The following is an 18,747-nucleotide window of genomic DNA, read 5'->3' on the forward strand; positions in this document are numbered from 1 at the left end:
CTACTGGTCGACCTCCGCCTTCACGGTTGCCGTCCGCCCGCGCCCCTCTTCTAGCGTGTTTCCCGCCGCGCCCCCGCTCCCCGGTCCCTCGGCCCCCGCCGCCAGCGGGCTCCCGGAGGGTCTGAGCCCCGGCCCCGGGCCGTGGAAGTGCGTGCGCTGGTGCTTGCGGAAGTTGGAGGAGTTGTTGAAAGTGCGGTCGCAGAGCGCGCAGCGGAAGGGGCGCTCGCCGGTGTGGATGCGCGCGTGGCCGCTCAGCACCGAGGACTGCGTGAAGCCCTTGCCGCACACCGCGCAGTGGTAGGGCCGCTCGCCCGTGTGCACGCGCTCGTGGTCGCGCATGTCGGAGGAGCGGCGGAACGGCTTGGCACAGAACCTGCAGGCGAAGGGCTTGCCCACGGCCGCGCCGGCCGCCGCCGCCGCCATCACCACCTCGGGCCGCTGTTCCCGAGCCGCCTCGGCTGCCACGTCCGGGGCCCTTGGAGGGGTCCCCGGTGCCACCCCGTGCCGGTGCTGGTGCCGCAGCAGGGGCGCCAGAGCCTTGAAGGCCCGGGGGCAGAGGGGGCAGCGGTAAGGGCGCTCTCCGGTGTGCAGGCTGTAGTGGGCGCGGAGGCTGGTGGGGCCCGGGCAGCTGTGGCCACACACATGGCACCGGCTTGGGTCCGCGCCCTGCCCGCTGCCCTGGGCGCCCGCCAGGTGGCCATGTTCGTGGAACAGCAGCTCGGAGACCAGCCGGAAGGCAGCTGGGCACAAGGCACAGTGAAGAGAACCTGGCTCCGGGGGCTCGGGTACCAGGGTGGTGTCTGTCACCTTCACCACCTGGATCTCAATGAGGTCAGTCGGGGGCGTGGCCGGCCTGCGGTCATCAGGCACCAGGACCTGGCGGGTGGGGGTAGGGGAAGAAAAGAGGAGCCTGTGGACCCTGCCTCAAGGCCTCCCCAACACGGTCCCACTTACTTAAAACCTCCATCTCCTCTGTAGCATTCTGGGTCCCCTGAGGTCCTGCTCTATCCCCATCAAGACTTCCCCTCAGGTCCAGCCAGTGTAGCTCAATGGTTGAGCATCCACCAATGAACCAGGAGGTCACGGTTGGATTCTGGGTCAGGGAACATGCCCGGGCTGCAGAAGGCAACCAATCAATGACTCTCTCGTCATTGATGTTTCTCTCTCCCCCTCTCCCTTCCTCTCTCTGAAATCAATAAAAACATTACATATATATATATATAAATATATGTAAATATATATAAGTATATATAAATATATATATATTTTAAAGAAACTTCTCCTCTGGTCCAGAATATATCACGATCCAGCCATGTCTCCCCTCCACTCCAGCTAAACGCCAGTCATTTCTTGCCTTGACAACTGAAAAAGCCTCCTGAAAGGAACCTCTGCTCTTAGCCTGCCCCTTATTACCCACCTGACCAAAGCAGCCCGAATGACGTTTTGAAAAATGGAAAGCAGAGCAAGTCATTTTCCCACTCAGAACGCTCCCGTGGCTCCAACTGCACTTAAAAAATCCCAAACCCTGGTAGTACTATCCATCGCGGCCTGGCTCCCGCTTCTCTCTCTGACCCCGGAGTAAACACAAGCCCTGGGCAGGCAGCTGACTGCTCGTCTAAATTTAGCGGCCCCGCCCCCTCCCCAGCACTCCGTCTTCATTTCCTTTCTAGACACAACACAATAAATCTCCTAAATGTCTCTCTCCCCTGCTAGACTGCAGGCTTCAGGGGAGCACCTACCCATCTACTGGGCCCCCAAGTAAACAGCTCAGTAAACGTTTGTTGAGTGAATGAATGTCCTCACTGTCCAGCCCCGATATGGGGAACCTGGAGCAGTCATTTCTCCCCCCAAACCTCCCTCTTGGGCGTTGGAGGTGCATCGCTCAGACCCTTACAGAATCATAACCCCACCCCAACGTGGGGGCCCCATAGGCCCCCCAGCCCTTGTCTTTCAAGATCACCTTCCCAACCTTCCACCCAAGTTCCCTAGACCCCGTGTCTCGAGGAGGCCCCGCCCCCGTGAAGGCCCCGCCCCCTAATTAGACAAACTCCACCCCAGGACCCACCCGCAGCCCTAATATTCTCAAGCCTCCTCAGGCCCCGCCCTGTTAAGCCCCGCCCCTCAACGCCTATAGGCTCGTTCCTAGGCCACGCCCCTCTCGCCCCGGCAAACCCCGCCCCCCGGGCCATAGCTCTAAATACCTCCCCCGCTCAGCCCTCACAGGCCCCTCCCGTCCCCGCCACCTGCCCTGCGGCCACCTCCCGCCTGGGGCCCCTCGCCCAGGTCCCCTCCTCGTTCGCACCAGGTCTGGCGGCTCCGGGGCGCGCGGGTCCCGGGCCGCTGAGCTCGGACTCCGGGGCTCCAGGCGCTCGGCGGCCATCTTGTGCCCAGGCCCCGCCCCCGTGGCCCTGGGTCGCTCTGGAAGGGGGCGGGGCTCGCGCTGGCGTCAGAGCCGCGGCGTCGGCGCCCCGGAGGGTGGGCGGGGCTCACGGTAGCGTGCGTAGCCCCGCCCCCGGAGAGGGGCGCCTTGCCGTCCACATTTACCTGCCCCTGCCTCCCAGCGCCGGCGAGGACACAGCCTGCGTGGGCCGCCGAGGCGCCGCGAGCTGACTCGGATTTCCCTTTTTAACGGGCATTAGGCGGCTCTGGCTGTCGATCGGCCCTCGCGAGTTGAGTAACCTTTGTTGTGTGTTCCCACTGCACGCTGTGGTCGTCACCTGCTCCGCGTGGCTCAGGATAACGCAGTGAAGCAAAGTTTACGAACGGAAGGATTTCAAAGTCCGTTTACAGAAGGCTATTCTGCAGACAGCAACACCGGTGGTGCTGGGATGTCGCTGGAAGCCGCAGGTTGGTGTGACGTTTGGGAAAAGCTGGGCGTCTCGGCAGCACCGAGGACAGGGCTGGGCTCTTCTTAGTCGTTCACTTACTCCTTCCGCGGCCTGGCTGTGTGACTTTGGAGAAGTCGCCGCACTCCTCTGGGCCACGTGCGCATCTTCTCGTGTGTAAAGTTGTAGAGGCGCTGTGGAAACCCAGTGGGGAAAGAGACTGGAAAGACCTTTCGAGCACCCTTAAACGCTTTCTGTGTAAGGGCAGCGTAGGACATGCCTAAAAATTACGATCATTCCTAAATTCCCTGTTTTTCCTCCTTCTGGGAACACGGTAAGACTGCACTTTCCTTTGCAGTTAGACGTGGTCGTGTGTGTGTGTGTGTGTGTGTGTGTATTTGCCAGTGAAGAGTCCGTGAAAGCGATGCGTGTGAACTTCAGCTCACAGTGAGAGCCAGGGAGGCAGTCACCAAGTCCCTGCTGTTCTGTCCTTGGGAATCTGCTGGTTGAACTTGAGTTTCCACTCAGCCTGAGTCCCAGAGTGTCTACAGTGAACACAACCTAGTGCTGATCTTCCTTGGAGATGGAGCATTTAAAATACACATTTGTTTTATCAAGCCACTGAATTTTGGGGTTGTTTGCAGCATAACCTATTCTATCTTGACTAATACACAGAGGGAGTCTTTTATTTATATTTATCTTATAATGAACTATTTCTGTATACAAAAAAAGTATTCAGAATAATATAAGCAACTCCCCATACTCACTAATAAACTTAAAATATACAGCATTAGAGATGCAATCTAAGCCTTCTGTGTCGTCGTCGTTCCCCTCCCCCCCCCATTCTCTTCCCTCCCTCACCTGAGGGTGAGCTTGCATTTTCGGTTTCTCTTTCACATACATGTCTTTCTTATTTTGCTACATATGTGAAATGATATGACATTGGTCACTCTCTCCAGTGCTTTCATGGGCCCAGGCAGTTCTGCCTTCGTATGCCCCTTATTTCCAAAAGATATATTTAAAATAACATTTCATGACTGTGTTGATATAAAGATGAACCTAAACTAGGCTGGATTGCATTCTTTTTTCTTCTAATTTCAAAATTAAATTTTTTTTTTCGAGGACCCCTAAAAGTGTTGTTGGTCCCATATGTGATGTGGGCGTTGCAATTTTGTTTTGAGCAGTTGATAATTTTAACTGCTCTGAATTGTCCACACTCATTACCCAGGGAAAGACTTGTGCAAGTGAGGAGCCTCAGAAGCTTAAGCTGCATTAGCTTCGTGGGCCTCTGTTGAATTTGAGACACTAAAGAACCTTTTTCGAAATCACCCTATACATCATTCTTCAGTGATGCTGAACATGGCCATGCCCGTCTCTGAATCTCAGTCTCCTAATTGTGTTATCCTTCCCTGTTTCTCGCAGGTGCTCAGGTAGGTGAGACATTTCCACTCATATTTTGGTCTTTGTCGCCCCCACGAGGTCTAAGAGAGTTCCTTGTTGAAGCACGTATCCAGTAAAAATACGATTTGTCGCTTCCAAGGGGGAGGAAGGCAGGGACGACTTCGTCCTGGTTCTTTTCCATTTTTATTCCCAGAAGCTGGCATATGGGAGACACGTGACAAATACTTGTTGCAAAGAACGACCGAAATTCAGGTCATCGGAACTGGGGGCTCTTGGAACCGTTCCTTCGAGAGTGTGTTTCCGGCCGGACGGCTTTCGCGTAAACACCCCCCCCCCCCCCCCCCCCCCCCGTCTTCTGGCGGGTCGGCGCCCGACGGCCCGGAACGTCGGGTCCCTCCGCCTCCTGCGTCCCCGGGAACGGAGTCCAGGCGGCCGCTCCGCGTCCTGCACGGACGGGGAGGGTCCTCCGGAGAGCTTGGGGCGACGCTCCCGTCGGCATCCTGGGGGGTGGGGAACAGCGGGGCCCCCTGACCCGGGGGCTGGGCGGGACGTGGGGCGGGTGGGGGAGGTTCGTGGGGGAGGAGCCCTCGGGGACCTAGACGGGGCTAAAGCGGGGAGTCCGGGGTGGGCCTTGGAGAGGGGCGGCGGGAGGCGGTGGAGTGGGTTGAATACAGGCTCTGCTTGGTGCTAGATTTCCAAGGGGATGAAAACAGTGTCAAAGAACAAAGCCTGAAAGCAGGAGAGCTCGGTGCTGGGGAGATAAAGACCCTCAGGGCCTGTGGGGGGAGGTCTTAGAAGAGAGGGGGTTACCCTGACGGAGTGGAAGAGAGACAAAGGAAAGAGAAAACCCGCCAGGGGGCTGGGAGGGGAGATGGAGGGCGATAGAGGAAAGAATCTGCGTCACACAGATTCTAGGGCCACGTAAGAAGACCCTCGGCGCTCCTCTTAGGAACTGGTTGATGGATGCAAGATGCTTGTGCCAGTCCTGGGAGCACGGAGACGCAGTGAGTTAGAAAGTCTAGAGTTTGGGCTTAGAAAACCCCCCAGCTGCCTGGAGAGAGGAGGAGTCGAAGGACTAGAGGGTGGAGGGTGACATAAGTAGGCAAAGACTGGGGGGTGCAGCAGGTCCTGTGGTCGCCTCAACCCTTTGCTTACCTCTTCCCACCCTCAGTTAGTGCAGTTTTCCTTCCTTTTGCTACTTCTCTGGTTTCGAGGATGACCATGAGTTCATCCTCAAGAACTGCAGATTTTCATACTCCCAGCAACCACCCCTCCCTCCAGTTAGCCCCTCCTCCTCCCTCTGGGCCTTCAGGCTCATCTCCTGCCTGCAGTTAAGGCCCATACCTGCTCATTGACCTCAAGAGCAAATGGGACACGTACACACTGCGGGGCATTACCAGGTTTTGAATGGTGCAGAAGTTCCATTGATACAGCTATGAGAAGAGTGCCGGGTCAGCATGGGAGGGGAACAGGAGGCCAGAGACCAGGGAGAAGGCAGGTACAGGGGTCCAGGCACGAGAGGAAAGGGCTAGAGCTGGGACTTGGGGGTTGGAGTGGAGGCTACAACTCAAAACATCTCAGGATGAGGGAGTGGACAGGACCTGGTGCCTACCTGGCCTTGGGGAGTGAGGACATTTGAGGTTCCAGACTGGTGTGGATGGTGGGGCCTCATCGTGATCATGTCCCGGGAAAGAAGCAAGTTTATTTGGGGAGGGGAGATAATGCTTCACTTTTGGAGGGGGTGATTGCATTCATTCACTCATCCATTCATCATGCAACCAATATTGAACTGAGCCCCGACCCTCTCCTGAGACTGCCAGATCCTGAGGATAGAATGTTGACCGGTACAAAGCTGAGCCCTGCCCTCATGAGAGAAAAATGGTTTGGTTGCCTCCTGCATGTGCCTTGACTGGCGGTGGGAATCAAACCTGCAACCCAGGTATGTGTCCTTGACCAGGAATTGAACCCATGACCCTTTGGTGTGCAGTCTGATGCTCTAAGCACTGTGCCACACTGGCCAGGGCTTGCTTGCTTTTTTTTTTTTTTTTTAATGCTGCAATATTGCCATAGAGGGCTGGGAGGAGGCAGAGGTGGCTGTCAGGCTGTCACTAAACCGTGGTTTGCAGTGGGGCGGTAGCAACTGTAGGTTGGGGAGAAGTGAATTGCTTGCAGACAGTGGTCACCAGCTCTGACTCAGGAGTCAGGCTGAAGCAGGTACCCTCCTGGCTCTTCCACGTATGGATGTGTGACCTCAGGCCAATCACATCTCTCCAAGCTTCGTCCCCATCTATAAAACAGGTAACTTGTAGCACCTACCTTGAGGGTCTGCTCTGGGGATGCTGTACATTTAGCAATGGCTTGCAGTGTAGTAAGGACTCAATAAGTTGGTTATTGTCATTATTTCTGGGGATGGGGTGGGTATATGGGTCGGAAACTCAAGGGTTCTGGGTGGGAGACTCAGATTGGGTGGGTGTCTGTAGACCAGGAGCAAAATTAACCCCTGGGGGACATTTGGCAATATGTGTTGTCACAACAGGAAGGGGAGTCGGGAGGGCACTACTCATATCTACAGAGTAGATGGCAGGGACGCTGCTCAGCATCCTACAAAGCACAGGACAGCCCCACAACAAAGGATGTCAGTAGTACAAAGTTAAGCCCTGGTGTGGACAGAAGGCGAAGCCTCCCCTTTAAATCAGGCATGCCCCCTCAGTCCCCACTGTCCCCACCTCTAGAAGGATGCTGTCCAGTAGAAATAGAAGGTGAGCCACACCAAAACCAGTGTAAAGGCACGGGTGAAATAGACTTTAATAACATTCCTTACTTAACATGTCCAAAGTCCTATCAGTTCAAAATGTAATCAGTATAAAAGTCATGCATGAGATGAGTTACACTCTTACTACAAAGTCCTGGAACCTGTTGAGTGCCCTTTTTGGCCCTGGGAGGTGGAGGGCAGCAGTCTCCTAAGGTGGGTAGCCATGAGCCACGCGTGGCTTTTTACACTTAAACTAAGATAAATAACATTTAAAATCCCGGTCCTCAGCCCTACTCGCCACGTATTAAGTAGGCAATAGCACCACGTGGCTAGTGGCTGTCCCATTGGGCGGCGCGCAGATCACCGACCATTTCCATCATCTCTAGGACGCAGCTCTGGCCACTTTCTGGAGTCCTGAGGCTGCACCCGACAATAAGGCCTCTCCTCGCCCCTCTGCGCTCCCAGCTGCACGGCCCCCAGGTGTAATGCAAACCCCGCCGGCCGCCCCGCGGTCCGCAGCGCGCGGCGCCGCTGCTGCTCACCGACCCAGCAGCCTGCGCTTCAAGCTCCCGGCTCAGCTGGAGGGCGAGCTGCGGGCGCCCCGGTGCGGTTCTCGGGTGCACCTGCGGTGCCACCGGGATCGCACTCCACGCTTAAGCCCTTCGCGTGCGCCGCCGGGGGCCCGGCCTTCAAAAGCCCCCTCCCGCTGGCACGACCCCCGCACGCCTGCCGCCGCTTCTCTGCCTCGACCCCTCCCCGACGCGGCCACTGCGCTTTGTGCCGGGTGCCATCAAGACCGGGCAGCTGCCCAGCCCGCGTGGCTCAGCGGTTGGGCATCCACCTAGGATCCAAGAGCTCGGGGTTCGATTCCCGGTCAGGGCACATGCCCGGGTTGCGGGCTGGATCCCCAGCAGGGGGGTTCAGGAGGCAGCCGATCCTTGACTCTCTCATCATTGATGTTTCTATCTCTCTCCCTCTCCCTTCCTCTCCCTGAAATCAATAAAAATATCTTAAAAAAAAAAAAAAAAAAATGACAGGGCAGCTGCTACTCCTTGGGCCCAGTGGGAAGGGTCACACGTCCCCCGCCTCTCCTTCTCTGGGCCTCAGTTTCCCCATATGCTGGGCGGGAAAATCATGGCAGTGCCACATCAGAACCAATGGCCGGCTTCAGGACCTCGGTCCCCCCACCTGCCCCACCGACACTCACATCCCTCCCGCCCTGGGCACTGCTGGGCAGGGGGCGCAGGGACCACCCAGAGCAAAGGGAACCACATTGCTTGTGGAACTTCCGGCAGACTCAACGCGCCGGGCTCCAGTTTATAAATCGATCACTGTCACAATGACCCAACGTTTCCTGTCCGGGCCGTCCGGGCAGGGAGGGGGCCGCGGGGCGGGCTCCTGTGGTCCCCGCCCTCCCCTCCGCCAGGGTGCTCAATAAAGGCGGGCAGCGGGAATGGCCCGTTAGGGGGCGGCGGAACCTCCGCGGCAGCGCGCGGGTTTCCAGCCGGCGCCCTTTCCCAGGGACGCCGCGGCCCCTCGCGCCTCGGCGCCCGCGCCCCCCGCGCTCGCGTCCCCGGCGCCGCGGGCCCGGAGCTCCCGGAAGTCTCGGGCCCGTCGCCGCCGGCCCTCGCGAGGGGAAGCCAGGGCCGCCTGGGACCTCGGCCCGCACTTCCGGACCCGAGAGGCCGCCGCACCGGGTACGGGGGCGGGGGGCGCTCGGACGGAGGGAGGAGCCTGGGCCCGCGACCGCGCGAGGCCGGGCAGGGCGGGGCGCGGGGACCCCGGAGCGCCGCGAGCGAGGGGGTGGAGGGGCGGAGGAGTAAAGATGCCGGCTGCGCTCGGAAGGGAAAGCGAAGGGGGCCTGGGAGGTAGTTTGGGAAAGAGACCCCGCCGGAAGGGGGAGGGAAAAAGTGAAGATGGCAGTGGTTATGCGGGAGGGACCCCTGGTGGGGCTGCGGGGTGCAGGAGCCGCAGGGCCCTTAGGAAGCAGGCAGCTGAGGGTCCTGGGGGCGCAGACTCGGAGGCAGACGATGGGGAGGAAGTGGGGCGAGGATGTGGAGACCGTGAGGCGCGAAGGGTAGAAACAGGGCATAGGAGCCCGAGTGAAAAGTGGGGAATCGGGTTAGTGGGACTCTGGAGATGTAGCTGGAGAGGAAATTGAGCGGACAGGGATGTCCCGAGACGGGGGCGATTTGCAGCGAACCTGGGGGGGGGCCGGGGTGGAGACCCAGGAGAGCCTGGGAGGAAGAGAGAAGGGGCTGCTGCGCGGCCCCGGGGGCTGGGAAGGAGAGGAAGAAAGCGACCCCTTTACAAAAACTCCGAAGGGCCCGGGGCCTGAGATAAAAGCCAAAAAAGAAGTGAAGAGGGGAACTAGACGTGGACGTTGATTGGCTGCTGGGGGTAGGGAAGTGGCTGGAAGATGCCCTCTGGTGGGTGGGGCTGAGAAGGACCCCGCAGGAACAGGTTGGGGCATGGGTGTTCTCTCAGTCGGAGGCGTCCCGAAGCTGCTCGGCACCTGAGCGGCCTGGCCTGGAGTCAGAGTTTCTTTTTTGTAGGGAGGTAGGTCAGTGGTGCAGCGAGAAGGGGCACACTTTCCCCAGGAAGTGGCGATGTTGACTTCTCTCCCTTCCCGCCGCTCCCAGTTGCCGCTCCGCTCCAGATGCTGTTGCTGCCTCTGCGGCCACCCCACCCGCCTTCCTCTCCGGAGGCCATGGACCCACCGTCCCCCAAGGCGGAAGGCCCTTCCTCCACTCCTTCCTCGGTGGCGGGGCCCCGACCCCCACTGCTGGGTTGCCACTTGCTCATCGACGCCAACGGGGTCCCCTACACGTACACGGAGCCGCCAGAGCCGCCGCCCCGGAGCCCGAGCCCGCCCCAGCCCGAGGAACCTCCGGTAGAGCCCCCCCCTCCCAAGGGCTACAGTTGCCCGGATTGTGACCGTGTCTTTGCCAGCCCCCTGCGGCTGCAGAGCCACCGTGTATCACACTCGGACCTCAAGCCCTTCACGTGCGGCGCCTGCGGCAAGGCCTTCAAGCGTTCCAGCCACCTGTCCCGGCACCGTGCCACGCACCGCGCCCGGGCGGGCCCACCACACAGCTGCCCACTCTGCCCACGCCGCTTCCAGGACGCCGAGGAGCTGGCGCAGCACGTGCGCCTCCATTAAGTCCAGACCCGGCTCTGGGCCTCGGCGTCGGACCCACACCGAGGCACAACCACACACTCCCTGGCTCTGCTGAGGCTACTGCCTTACCCTGGGCCTCAGTTTTCCTATCTATCCAAAGGGAGAAACCTCATTCCTGCCTTCATCCCCTCCCTTTCGCCCTAGCTGTGTGATGTAGATCAAGTCGTTGCCCCTCCCTGGGCCTGGGAGCCAGTCGCAACTGGGTTCCAGCCCAGCTGTGCTGTGTGAGCCTTTGCAAGTGACTTAACCTCTCCGAGCCCTGGTTTTCTGCTCCGAAGTAGTGAATGGTTGTCCGCGTGGAAGACTTGACAAAAGAGCACGGGCACGGCTCCTTTCTGTATCACCCTCTTCCACCCACTCCCCTCACCCTTTACTCAATAAACATTCCACACTTCACTTTAGGGGTTTTATTTGCGTATGGGGCGCGGGGCAGCAGGGTTCAGCGTCGAGGCCGGGCCGAAAGCACCTGGGAACCTTTATGTCGGCGTGTGTTTCTGGCCGGAGCAGTTGCCCAAGCGCCCCGCTCCCCTCCCTCCCCCGGACCCTCTTCTGTGTGCCCCGGTCTGCGGTCCCCTGACCGGCTCCGCCAGCCCCTGGGGGACCCGCAGAGGCCCCCGTCCCGGCGCCGCCTGCCACCGCGGGGGAAGACTGGGGCCGTTCCGGAGTCGCCCGGACCCTAGAGGCTGCTGCACCGGGTACGGGGGCCGGGAGGCGGCGGCGGCGCGGACGCGGAGGGGCGGGGCCGGGGACCTGCGCGCGGGGCGGGGCGGGGCGGCTCCGCGGGCTCCGGGCGGGCGCTGCCCACAACTCGGCGAGGGGCCGGCGTGGGGCGCGGGGGACCCCGGGAGAGCTAGGACCTAGAGAGATCTGGGGCGGATGGGCGTGCCCCGGGGAGCCTGGAGGTAGCGGGCAGCGCGGGGTGGGAGGGGCCCCAAGGCGGCAGCCCGCGGAAGGCTTGGGGGTGTAAAGAGGGGTAGACATGCTTCTGGGTGGAGTGTGTGGGGTCAAGGGCAGAGGAGAAGGCCGGGAGGTCTGTTGCGTGGGTGGCCAGAGTAGAGGGGCACCAGTGGCCTGGGGAGGGCACGGGGGGGAGGGACAGCGAGGTCCTGGTTGTGCCTGTAGCGGGTGGTGGAGCCGAGGGTAGCAGCGGCGTCTCGAGGAGGGAGACCGTAGGAGCCCTACAGAGGGTCGCGGAGTCCAGGGCTCGAGGACCGGAGGCGAGATGGGGGCTGCAGGAGTTCTGGCAGGGCCCACGGAGGGTGAGAATGGAGCCGCGCGGACTTCTCCGTGTAACCTGCCCCTCTCTCCCACCCACCAGGCCTCAGCCACCTTCCGGATGCTGGTGCTGCCGGCCCCCTGTCCCCAGCCCCCAGCGCTGCCCTCCGCTGAGGCCATGGAGGACCCTCCCCCTCGGACTGGCCTGTCCCCAGAACCCAGACCTTCCTCCTCCGCAGGATCTCCCCGGAGCTCGTCCCCTCCGAGGTCCAACCACTACCTGCTCATTGACACCCAGGGCGTCCCCTACACTGTGCTGGCGGACGGGGGGGCTCAGGGGCAGCCCGGGGCCAACGGGGCTTCGGCTCAGAAAAAGTGCTACAGCTGCCCCGTGTGCTCCCGGGTCTTCGAGTACATGTCTTACCTGCAGCGACACAGTATCACCCACTCGGAGGTGAAGCCCTTTGAGTGTGACACCTGTGGGAAGGCATTCAAGCGTGCCAGCCACCTGGCAAGGCACCATTCCATTCACCGGGCAGGTGGTGGGCGGCCCCACGGCTGCCCGCTCTGCCCTCGCCGATTCCGAGAGGCGGGCGAGCTGGCCCAGCACAGCCGGGTTCACTCTGGGGAGCGCCCGTTCCAGTGCCCGCATTGCCCGCGTCGGTTTATGGAGCAGAGCACGCTGCAGAAGCACACCCGGTGGAAGCATCCGTGAGCTGGGGTTGCAGGGCACCCCTGGCACCTTGGGATCTGGGGGAGCCTGGACTCCTGTCGTCCTCAGACACCCAGGGAGCACCCGAGGCTGAGTTTCGGGGCCCTGGACACATAGACCCACCTGTTGTGGAGGCCAAGCCCTGGGAAAGGAGGAGCTCAGGAGTAATCTTCCGTCTGGTGTTTTGGAGACAAGATGGGAACAAGACCTCACATTCACAGAATGGAGTCCTCTAGCCTCAGCGACATCAGCTATTCCAGGCTGAGCCCTGACCAGGGGGGCTGTAGGGGAGACCACTGGATGTGGAACTTCTCTGCCTAAAAGTATAGTTGGGGGCCACTGGGAACCTGCACCATCTTCCCAAGGCCTCCATACTAATGTTGGGGGTAGAGGCTCCAGACTTGCCCCCCACCCCCTACCCAGGGACTAAGTGTAGATGCCCAATAAACCCGTTTTCCACTTTGAGCACTGGGGGCTTCTTTTTGGGAACAGCAGCTTGGCCCACCCGTTACCTAGCAGGGAGACTCAACAAGTGCCTCACCCAGTGGGCCTTGGCTTTGCCTGGCTGGGGAAGGGGCTAGTCCCTGCTTGGTTCCTCAGGACCTGTGTCATCTAGGCAGAGTGTTTTTTAACTTATTTTCTAAACCACGATCCATTGTAAGAAACACATTTTATATGGCAACCAGTGTATGGATATACCAAACATATGTGAAGTAATGAGTCACTTCTGCCACGTGTAGGCCATTCTGATATATTTTTTATCTGTGACTTTTTAAAAAGGATTGAAAATTGACTTTTAGAGAGAGAGAAATGGAGAAACTGAAAGAAGCATCGATGTGAGAGGAAGACATCCATCAGCTGCCTCCTGCATGCCCCTACCCGGGATCAAGCCCCAACCCCTGGCATGTGCCCTGACCTGGAATCAAACCAGCAAGCTTTCTGTGCATGGGATCACACCCAACCAACTGTGCACACGGCCAGGGCTCACCTATGACCCTTTAATTGCAGATTCCATCCTACTATATTGAATTCTCCGCCTATGAACCTGTAGTGTGAAAAACGCCCATCCAGGACAGGTGCCTCCCCTTGGACTTTTTTTTTTTAAGCCTCACCTGAGGATAAGTTTTTCATTGATTCTAGAAAGGAAGGGAGAGGGAGAAACATTGATGTAAGGGAGGAACGTAGATTGGTCGCCTCTCGTATGCGCCCCGACCAGGAATCGAACCCGAGCCATCCTGGCCAGGGCTCCCCTTGCAGGTTTCGGCGAGGCTGCCATTTACCTGGAATGGGAAGCCACATGGCCACAGCTCTCAGTGCTGCAGACGTCTAGGTCCTCCCCCTGCGGGGCCCAAGCTGGGCTCTCAGGGGGGCTGGCAAAACTCCCAGGGCCCCGGGGCTCCTGGTGAACCGGCGGAGCGGCGGGCGGGGCGGGGCTGCGCTGGACGCGCGCCTTCTCCAGGAATCTTCCTTGCGCGTCTCGTCTGTGCCAGGCACTGTGCGGGGCCCCATTGCTTCCTCCGACCCCGTTTTGGGTGGAAGAACTGATCAACCGGCTCCACTTCCCATAGGGGGAGAGAGCCTCCCGCCGTCTGACCTCCGGGGACACTAACGGTGACACGAACAGCGCCCATCTCGAGCCCTGGCTATGGCCTGGCGAGGGGCTGGGCGTTTGCCTGCGTGACGTCACTGCATCCTCCCCACTTTACAGGTGAGTACACTGAGACGAGAGAAGCAGCGGCCAGGACTTGGGATGGGATCGAGACCTGAAGGTGCCGGTCCTTAAACTCCCACGCGGGCTGGTGGTGGGCTCTAGGCCCCTATTTTCAGGGCGGGGTGCCTCACTCCCCCGGGACCCTGGGACCCGTGAGTCTCAGGGGATCGTTTAAGGGGACCCCCTCCGTGCTTTAACTTTCACGACTGTCCCCTGCTCTCCCCGGGCTCGACTCGGAGCGCGGCCGCCCACCCGGTAGACCCCGGAGCCATCGTCTCTCCAGGAATTGGGAATTTCGTGACGTTCCCCGCCCGGGCCTCGCGGAGGGCGGGGGAGCGCTGCCAGGGGCCATCGCGCAAGTGCGGCCTCGGTGTCTGCCGCAAACGGCGGGCCTCACCTGGGGCCGGGGCTAGGAGGCGGCGCGCGGACCGGCGGACCGGGAGAGCGCCCCTGCCCCCCGCGGCACTCGCCGCCCCGCCCTCCCCCCGGTGGGCGGCCGCTTCCCTCCGCTCCCCGCGACACTTTGCAGACGCTCCCCTGCGCCGGGCATGGGCGCCGCCGCCGCGGACCGTTCCGGGGCCGGATTCCGCGTGCGGGTGGGTGAGCACGGGGCCTGGCCCGGCCGACCCCGGCACCGGCGGGTGGCCGCGTCTGCACCGCGTCCTGGCGCACCAGGGCTGGGAGCCCTCGAAGCCTTCGCTCCCCCTCCCACCCACGGGACAAAAGGGGGGGGGCGCACCCCACGCGTGACCTTCCCCCACACTGCGCACGCTCCCAGCCTCCCTCCACGGGGAAAGGGTCGTACTTGCTCACGCGAGTGCGGGGGAGCGCGTGGGTTCCCGTGGGTGGGGGAGGCGCCGCGCGTGGGCTGGGCCCCCACCCTGTTCCTGGAAGTTAGGGTGGTCTCCCCAGCACCTCTAGCAGCATTTGGCCCGGAGGAGACTCGTTCTGGCCAGGATGTCCCCTCTGTGCGCCCCACCGGAACCCCTCTCCTTCCCCGAGTCCCTGTGTGGCAGTCCAGGAGTTTGGACCCCCAGGTGTCCTCCCTCAGTCCTGAGGGTTCTGGGTCTCCCCTCCATCAGCACCTCCCCCAGTCCTGAGGAATCGGGCCCCACCTCCTGGGATGTCCCCAGGAGTCCATCTGTGGCTGCTCTTTCCATCCAGTGCCTCTGAGGCGCTCAGCTGCCTGGGTCCGCGGGAGCCCACGTCATGAATGACCGGAACAGCCGGAGGACAGGTGAGGAAGCTGGGGCCATGCCCCACCCTTGGGCCCACCGCCACTCTGCTCATGCTTGCCCTCTTCTCCCCAGGGTGGGGGGCTGGTCCCAGGGATGAGGGGACTTCCCTGAGCTGAACCCCCCTCTCTTTAGTGAAGGACGGTGAGGCCTTGGAGATCTCTATCCCCTTCGAGGAGACACCCCACGTAGACTCCCAGCTCTTTTACAGTCTGAGCCCCTCTGGGGGAGACTTCAAGGGTGAGCTGGGGGTGGGGGAGGGCAGGGAGGCACTCAAGTCATCTGGGGTGTAGGGCCCTTGAGGCTAGAGTGTGACCAGGGTCCCCTGGCTGCCCTAGAGCCTCCGGAGGCTGCGTCCCCAACTGTGGCCCTGATGAATGGCATCAGGGCCCAGCTGCACATGGCCTTGGAGAGGAACTCCTGGCTGCAGAAGCGCATTGAGGACCTGGAGGAGGAGAGGGACTTCTTGCGGTGTCAGCTGGACAAGTTCATTTCTTCTGCACGCATAGATGCAGGTGAGGGTGCCCATGAACCAGTCCCCTCCCTGACCCACTCCTGGGCCCCGGCACCCAGCTCTGACCCTTCTCAGGGACACCAGACCCTTCTCACCCACACACTCAAGCTTGGGTGGCCCAGTAGGGACTTGGCATCTTTATCTCCTGCTTAGTCCCATGGTGTCTCTGGGACCCCAAGCCCAGCTTCCTTCCTGCCTCTGCTGATCAGCAGGATCCTGTGCCCTATCCCTTTCCCCAGACAGGGCTTTCCTTTGCCCAATCTTCAGCCATGTTTTGGAGAACCCTACCTGTATGCTCCCCCTCTTGGTGCTCAGCCCCCGGCTGGCTCCGTTTCAAACTCCCACATTCCTCTCTCTGAATTCCTCCAAAAGCCTGGGTGGCTGGGACCTACTGCTGTTTCTCCGCAACGATGGGAACCTCCCGGGAACCCCAACACTGACTTCCCCCAGCTTACTTTCTGGGGTCCCTGCACAGAGCCTCAGCACTCCTTCATCCAGGTGGAGGCTGCCCCTGCCATTCCCCACCCACTAGACCCGGAGCCTGAGATTTTGCTCAGGATTTTAACCCCCCCACACCCCAATAAGACCTTGCCTGCCTCTGGGGTGTCAGGAGTGCACTCTTCCGGAGGTCCCACTAGGTCCCCAGAAAAACCCTCCTCCACTTTGGGAACCCCACATAGTCAGACTTTCCTGAGGTCCCCAGTCCAGTGCTGACTGTTCCCTAGACCTCTTGCCACCAAGTTTATGAGTCAGCTGAGCATCCTCTATCAAGCCCCACCCAAGACTTCTGCCCTCAGGTCCCAGCTGATTGTCCTGTATTCAGCCGTCTAGATAGGGACCTAAGTAAGCATCTATACAGCCCTTCCTGCCCCTCCTGGGGACCTATGTGATGTGACATCCATCTCCACCTTGCAGCCAGGCCTCTTGCTCCCTCCTCTTTTGTGTTTCTGTAGTTAATGTGTGTCTTTCTCCCACCTCTCTCCAGAGGACCACTGCCGTGTGAAGCCTGGGCCCCGGCGGGCTGAGGGTGACGGCCGGAGTGGAGCAGCCGGTGATGCCTCAGACCCTGAGTCAGCTGCCTCCTCGCTCAGTGGAGTGTCTGAAGAAGGCAGTAACTTGGAGAGGAAGAGGCAGAAGCAGAAGGGAGGCGCTGGCCAGAGGCGCTTCGGGAAGCCCAAGGCTCGGGAGAGACAGCGGGGTGAGGAAGGAGTAGGGGGTGAAGTAGGAGGGGGCCTGGGTGGGGACTTGCTGTGTCCCCTCCCCTATCTGTGGTCCTGGCTTAGTCTTTGCATTTTGGCCCACCTTCCCCAGGCCTCTGGAACCTCAGGAACAGGGGGTGATGGCTCAGGCCTGGGCGCTCATCCCTCAGACCCGTTCTATAGTTCCTGTCCTCCTCACCTCCCCTGGGGCCTCCCTCTGACTTCCCTCCTCCAAATTCTGCCTCTATTTCCCGCACCTGCTCTAACTCGGTTCACCTGCCTTTACTCCTCTTTCTGATTTTGTTCTGGCTATTCCTGTACTGGGCTCCTTGCCCATATCTTCCAGTCTCCCTCCATTCCTTTGCTCTGTTGGGCCCCTGACCCCCTCTGTCTCTTGTCCGCACGCCTCTCCCCCTCCCCACCTCGTTTCTGTCCCACTTTCTCAGCATCTGCCTCCCTTGTCTACCTCCATCTACCCCCGTCCGCCTCTAATCCCCCCTCCTTGGCCCTGCAGTGAAGGACGCAGACGGTGTCCTTTGCCGCTACAAGAAGATCCTGGGCACCTTCCAGAAGCTGAAGAGCATGTCGCGCGCCTTCGAGCACCACCGCGTGGACCGCAACACCGTGGCGCTGACCACGCCCATCGCGGAGCTGCTCATCGTGGCGCCCGAGAAGCTGGCGGAGGTGGGGGAGTTCGACCCCTCCAAGGAGCGTCTGCTCGAGTACTCGCGCCGCTGCTTCCTGGCCCTGGACGACGAGACCCTCAAGAAGGTGCAGGCCCTCAAGAAGAGCAAGCTGCTGCTTCCCATCACCTACCGCTTCAAGCGGTGATCCCGCCCCACCGGGCCCAGGACCCGCCCTCCGGCCCCCACTCCACTCCTCTCCCTCTCCGCCTGGCACGCGGGGGGCGTGTGACGAGTGGGGTGCCCCTCGCCAGGGCCTGGGGTGGACAGCATGCTTCTGCGTGTGCCTCGCTCCTCCCCCTCCTGCAGACCCCCACCCCACCCAGGCCCCTTGTATATAGATCTGCCCTCTGTGCTTCCCACATTCCCAGCATCCTCCCCATTCCCGGGGTCGAGGGTGGTGTGTCACTTAGCCAGGCTCCCAGGGGCCTGTTTCTGCCCTTTCCTAAACACTGGCACCCCTCCTGTCCTTACTGGGCATTTCCTTCTGGGAAAACGGCGGGACGCTGGGGGGACGGGGACCCTGTACATACCCGGTCTCCGCCCCCAGCCCCGAGGACCCGCATTCTGGACCTCCCCCAAGTCCACGTGAGACAGAGAATTAATTATTCAGAGAATTTAAATTAAAAAGATGATAAAATTTGGAATAAACTAGGCCCCGGCCTCTTCCTGGGAGGGGGTGGCCGTTGCCACGGAGACGGTGACGGACCCTGGGGGGTTCCGGGGAGCGGGCGGTCAAACCGGGAACAGGGAGACGGTGTGATTAGCCCTCCGAGGCAGCCGTGCTGCGGGAAAGGCGTAAGCACGACCCGCTGGGCTGTTCGGACTAGAGGCGCGGCGGCAGGAGGCGGGACTCAGTGACCTCCAGCGGAGCGGCCGCGGGGAAACGGGGGACCGCCGGGGGGAGGCTTCCGCCCGCCGAGAGGCCGTAGGGCGAGATTCCCCGTCCCCTGGAAGCATCCTCAGCGCTGCCTGCTGCGCCTGCGCGGCGGCAGGACAGCGAAGCGCTTAAGCGGTTGCTACGGTAACCGGGAGAGGGAGGCCTCGCTTAACAGCCAGGGTTTCGAACTTTCGCTGGAGGAAGGGAAAGTCTCGCGCACGCGCACTGGGGATTCTGGACCCGATCCCGCCCCCCGGCCGCCCGGAGCGGTGAGAAACCTCGCCTTAGACCCACCGCCACGCAGGCGCAGAAGTCCATCTCGCGCTCCAACGCTTCCACCCAGCGCAGGCGCACAAAGCCGCGCTGCCAACCTCCGCAGCGGCCGCGCGCACCCTTCACCCCGCTGGCTGCTTTTGTCTCGCGCAACCTTCTTAAACCT

General features: G+C 60.9%; 4 protein-coding genes and 1 long non-coding RNA gene across 9 annotated transcripts; 3 read left to right on the forward strand and 2 right to left on the reverse strand.

Moving 5' to 3' along the window:
- On the reverse strand, positions 1-2,380 carry ZNF784 (zinc finger protein 784). The gene is made up of 2 exons (XM_016218355.2): positions 2,303-2,380; positions 1-876 (listed from the first exon to the last, which is right to left on the reverse strand). Exons 1-2 carry the CDS (start codon positions 2,378-2,380, stop codon positions 1-3), a joined length of 954 nt encoding a protein of 317 aa, XP_016073841.2.
- Positions 2,381-8,563: 6,183 nt separating this feature from the next.
- Positions 8,564-10,555, forward strand: ZNF580 (zinc finger protein 580). Its single transcript, XM_087827352.1, has 2 exons — positions 8,564-8,675; positions 9,621-10,555. Exon 2 carries the CDS (start codon positions 9,638-9,640, stop codon positions 10,139-10,141), a length of 504 nt encoding a protein of 167 aa, XP_087683478.1. The 5' UTR covers positions 8,564-8,675; positions 9,621-9,637; the 3' UTR covers positions 10,142-10,555.
- Positions 10,556-10,968: 413 nt separating this feature from the next.
- On the forward strand, positions 10,969-12,116 carry ZNF581 (zinc finger protein 581). The gene is made up of 2 exons (XM_087826952.1): positions 10,969-11,061; positions 11,478-12,116. The coding sequence occupies exon 2, from the start codon at positions 11,496-11,498 to the stop codon at positions 12,087-12,089; it is 594 nt and encodes a 197-aa protein (XP_087683078.1). The 5' UTR covers positions 10,969-11,061; positions 11,478-11,495; the 3' UTR covers positions 12,090-12,116.
- LOC148091126 (uncharacterized) lies at positions 11,022-13,969 on the reverse strand. Of its 2 annotated transcripts, none has more exons than XR_015716003.1 (3): positions 13,075-13,969; positions 11,799-12,262; positions 11,022-11,399 (listed from the first exon to the last, which is right to left on the reverse strand). It is a non-coding gene; the product is annotated as an uncharacterized LOC148091126 (long non-coding RNA). The 2 variants fall into 2 exon arrangements; XR_015716002.1 differs by lacking the exon at positions 11,022-11,399 and having other exon boundaries at positions 11,604-12,056; positions 12,210-12,262.
- On the forward strand, positions 13,564-18,079 carry CCDC106 (coiled-coil domain containing 106). 4 transcript variants are annotated; one of them, XM_016218361.2, is made up of 6 exons: positions 13,564-13,794; positions 14,962-15,034; positions 15,168-15,272; positions 15,371-15,547; positions 16,532-16,744; positions 17,260-18,079. In XM_016218361.2, the coding sequence occupies exons 2-6, from the start codon at positions 15,007-15,009 to the stop codon at positions 17,574-17,576; spliced, it is 840 nt and encodes a 279-aa protein (XP_016073847.1). In that variant the 5' UTR covers positions 13,564-13,794; positions 14,962-15,006; the 3' UTR covers positions 17,577-18,079. The 4 variants fall into 4 exon arrangements, with proteins under 4 accessions (XP_016073847.1, XP_087683076.1, XP_087683077.1 ...); XM_087826950.1 differs by lacking the exon at positions 13,564-13,794 and adding an exon at positions 14,271-14,393 and having other exon boundaries at positions 14,880-15,034; XM_087826951.1 differs by lacking the exon at positions 13,564-13,794 and adding an exon at positions 14,271-14,393.
- Positions 18,080-18,747: the final 668 nt, after the last annotated feature.

This window comes from Miniopterus natalensis, chromosome 18, assembly GCF_054644295.1.
Source record: "Miniopterus natalensis isolate mMinNat1 chromosome 18, mMinNat1.hap1, whole genome shotgun sequence".
In the NCBI taxonomy this organism is placed as follows: Eukaryota; Metazoa; Chordata; class Mammalia; order Chiroptera; family Miniopteridae; genus Miniopterus; species Miniopterus natalensis.

Excerpts from the sequence above, each read along its gene's own strand:
- ZNF784 (XM_016218355.2), bottom strand. The coding sequence starts at position 2,380 with ATGGCCGCCGAGCGCCTGGAGCCCCGGAGTCCGAGCTCAGCGGCCCGG. Across the intron at positions 877-2,302 it reads CCCCGGAGCCGCCAGACCTG|GTCCTGGTGCCTGATGACCG; the intron begins GTGCGAACGAGG and ends CCCACCCGCCAG.
- ZNF580 (XM_087827352.1), top strand. The coding sequence starts at position 9,638 with ATGCTGTTGCTGCCTCTGCGGCCACCCCACCCGCCTTCCTCTCCGGAG.
- ZNF581 (XM_087826952.1), top strand. The coding sequence starts at position 11,496 with ATGCTGGTGCTGCCGGCCCCCTGTCCCCAGCCCCCAGCGCTGCCCTCC.
- CCDC106 (XM_016218361.2), top strand. The coding sequence starts at position 15,007 with ATGAATGACCGGAACAGCCGGAGGACAG. Across the intron at positions 15,273-15,370 it reads CTCTGGGGGAGACTTCAAGG|AGCCTCCGGAGGCTGCGTCC; the intron begins GTGAGCTGGGGG and ends TGGCTGCCCTAG. Across the intron at positions 16,745-17,259 it reads GGCTCGGGAGAGACAGCGGG|TGAAGGACGCAGACGGTGTC; the intron begins GTGAGGAAGGAG and ends TTGGCCCTGCAG.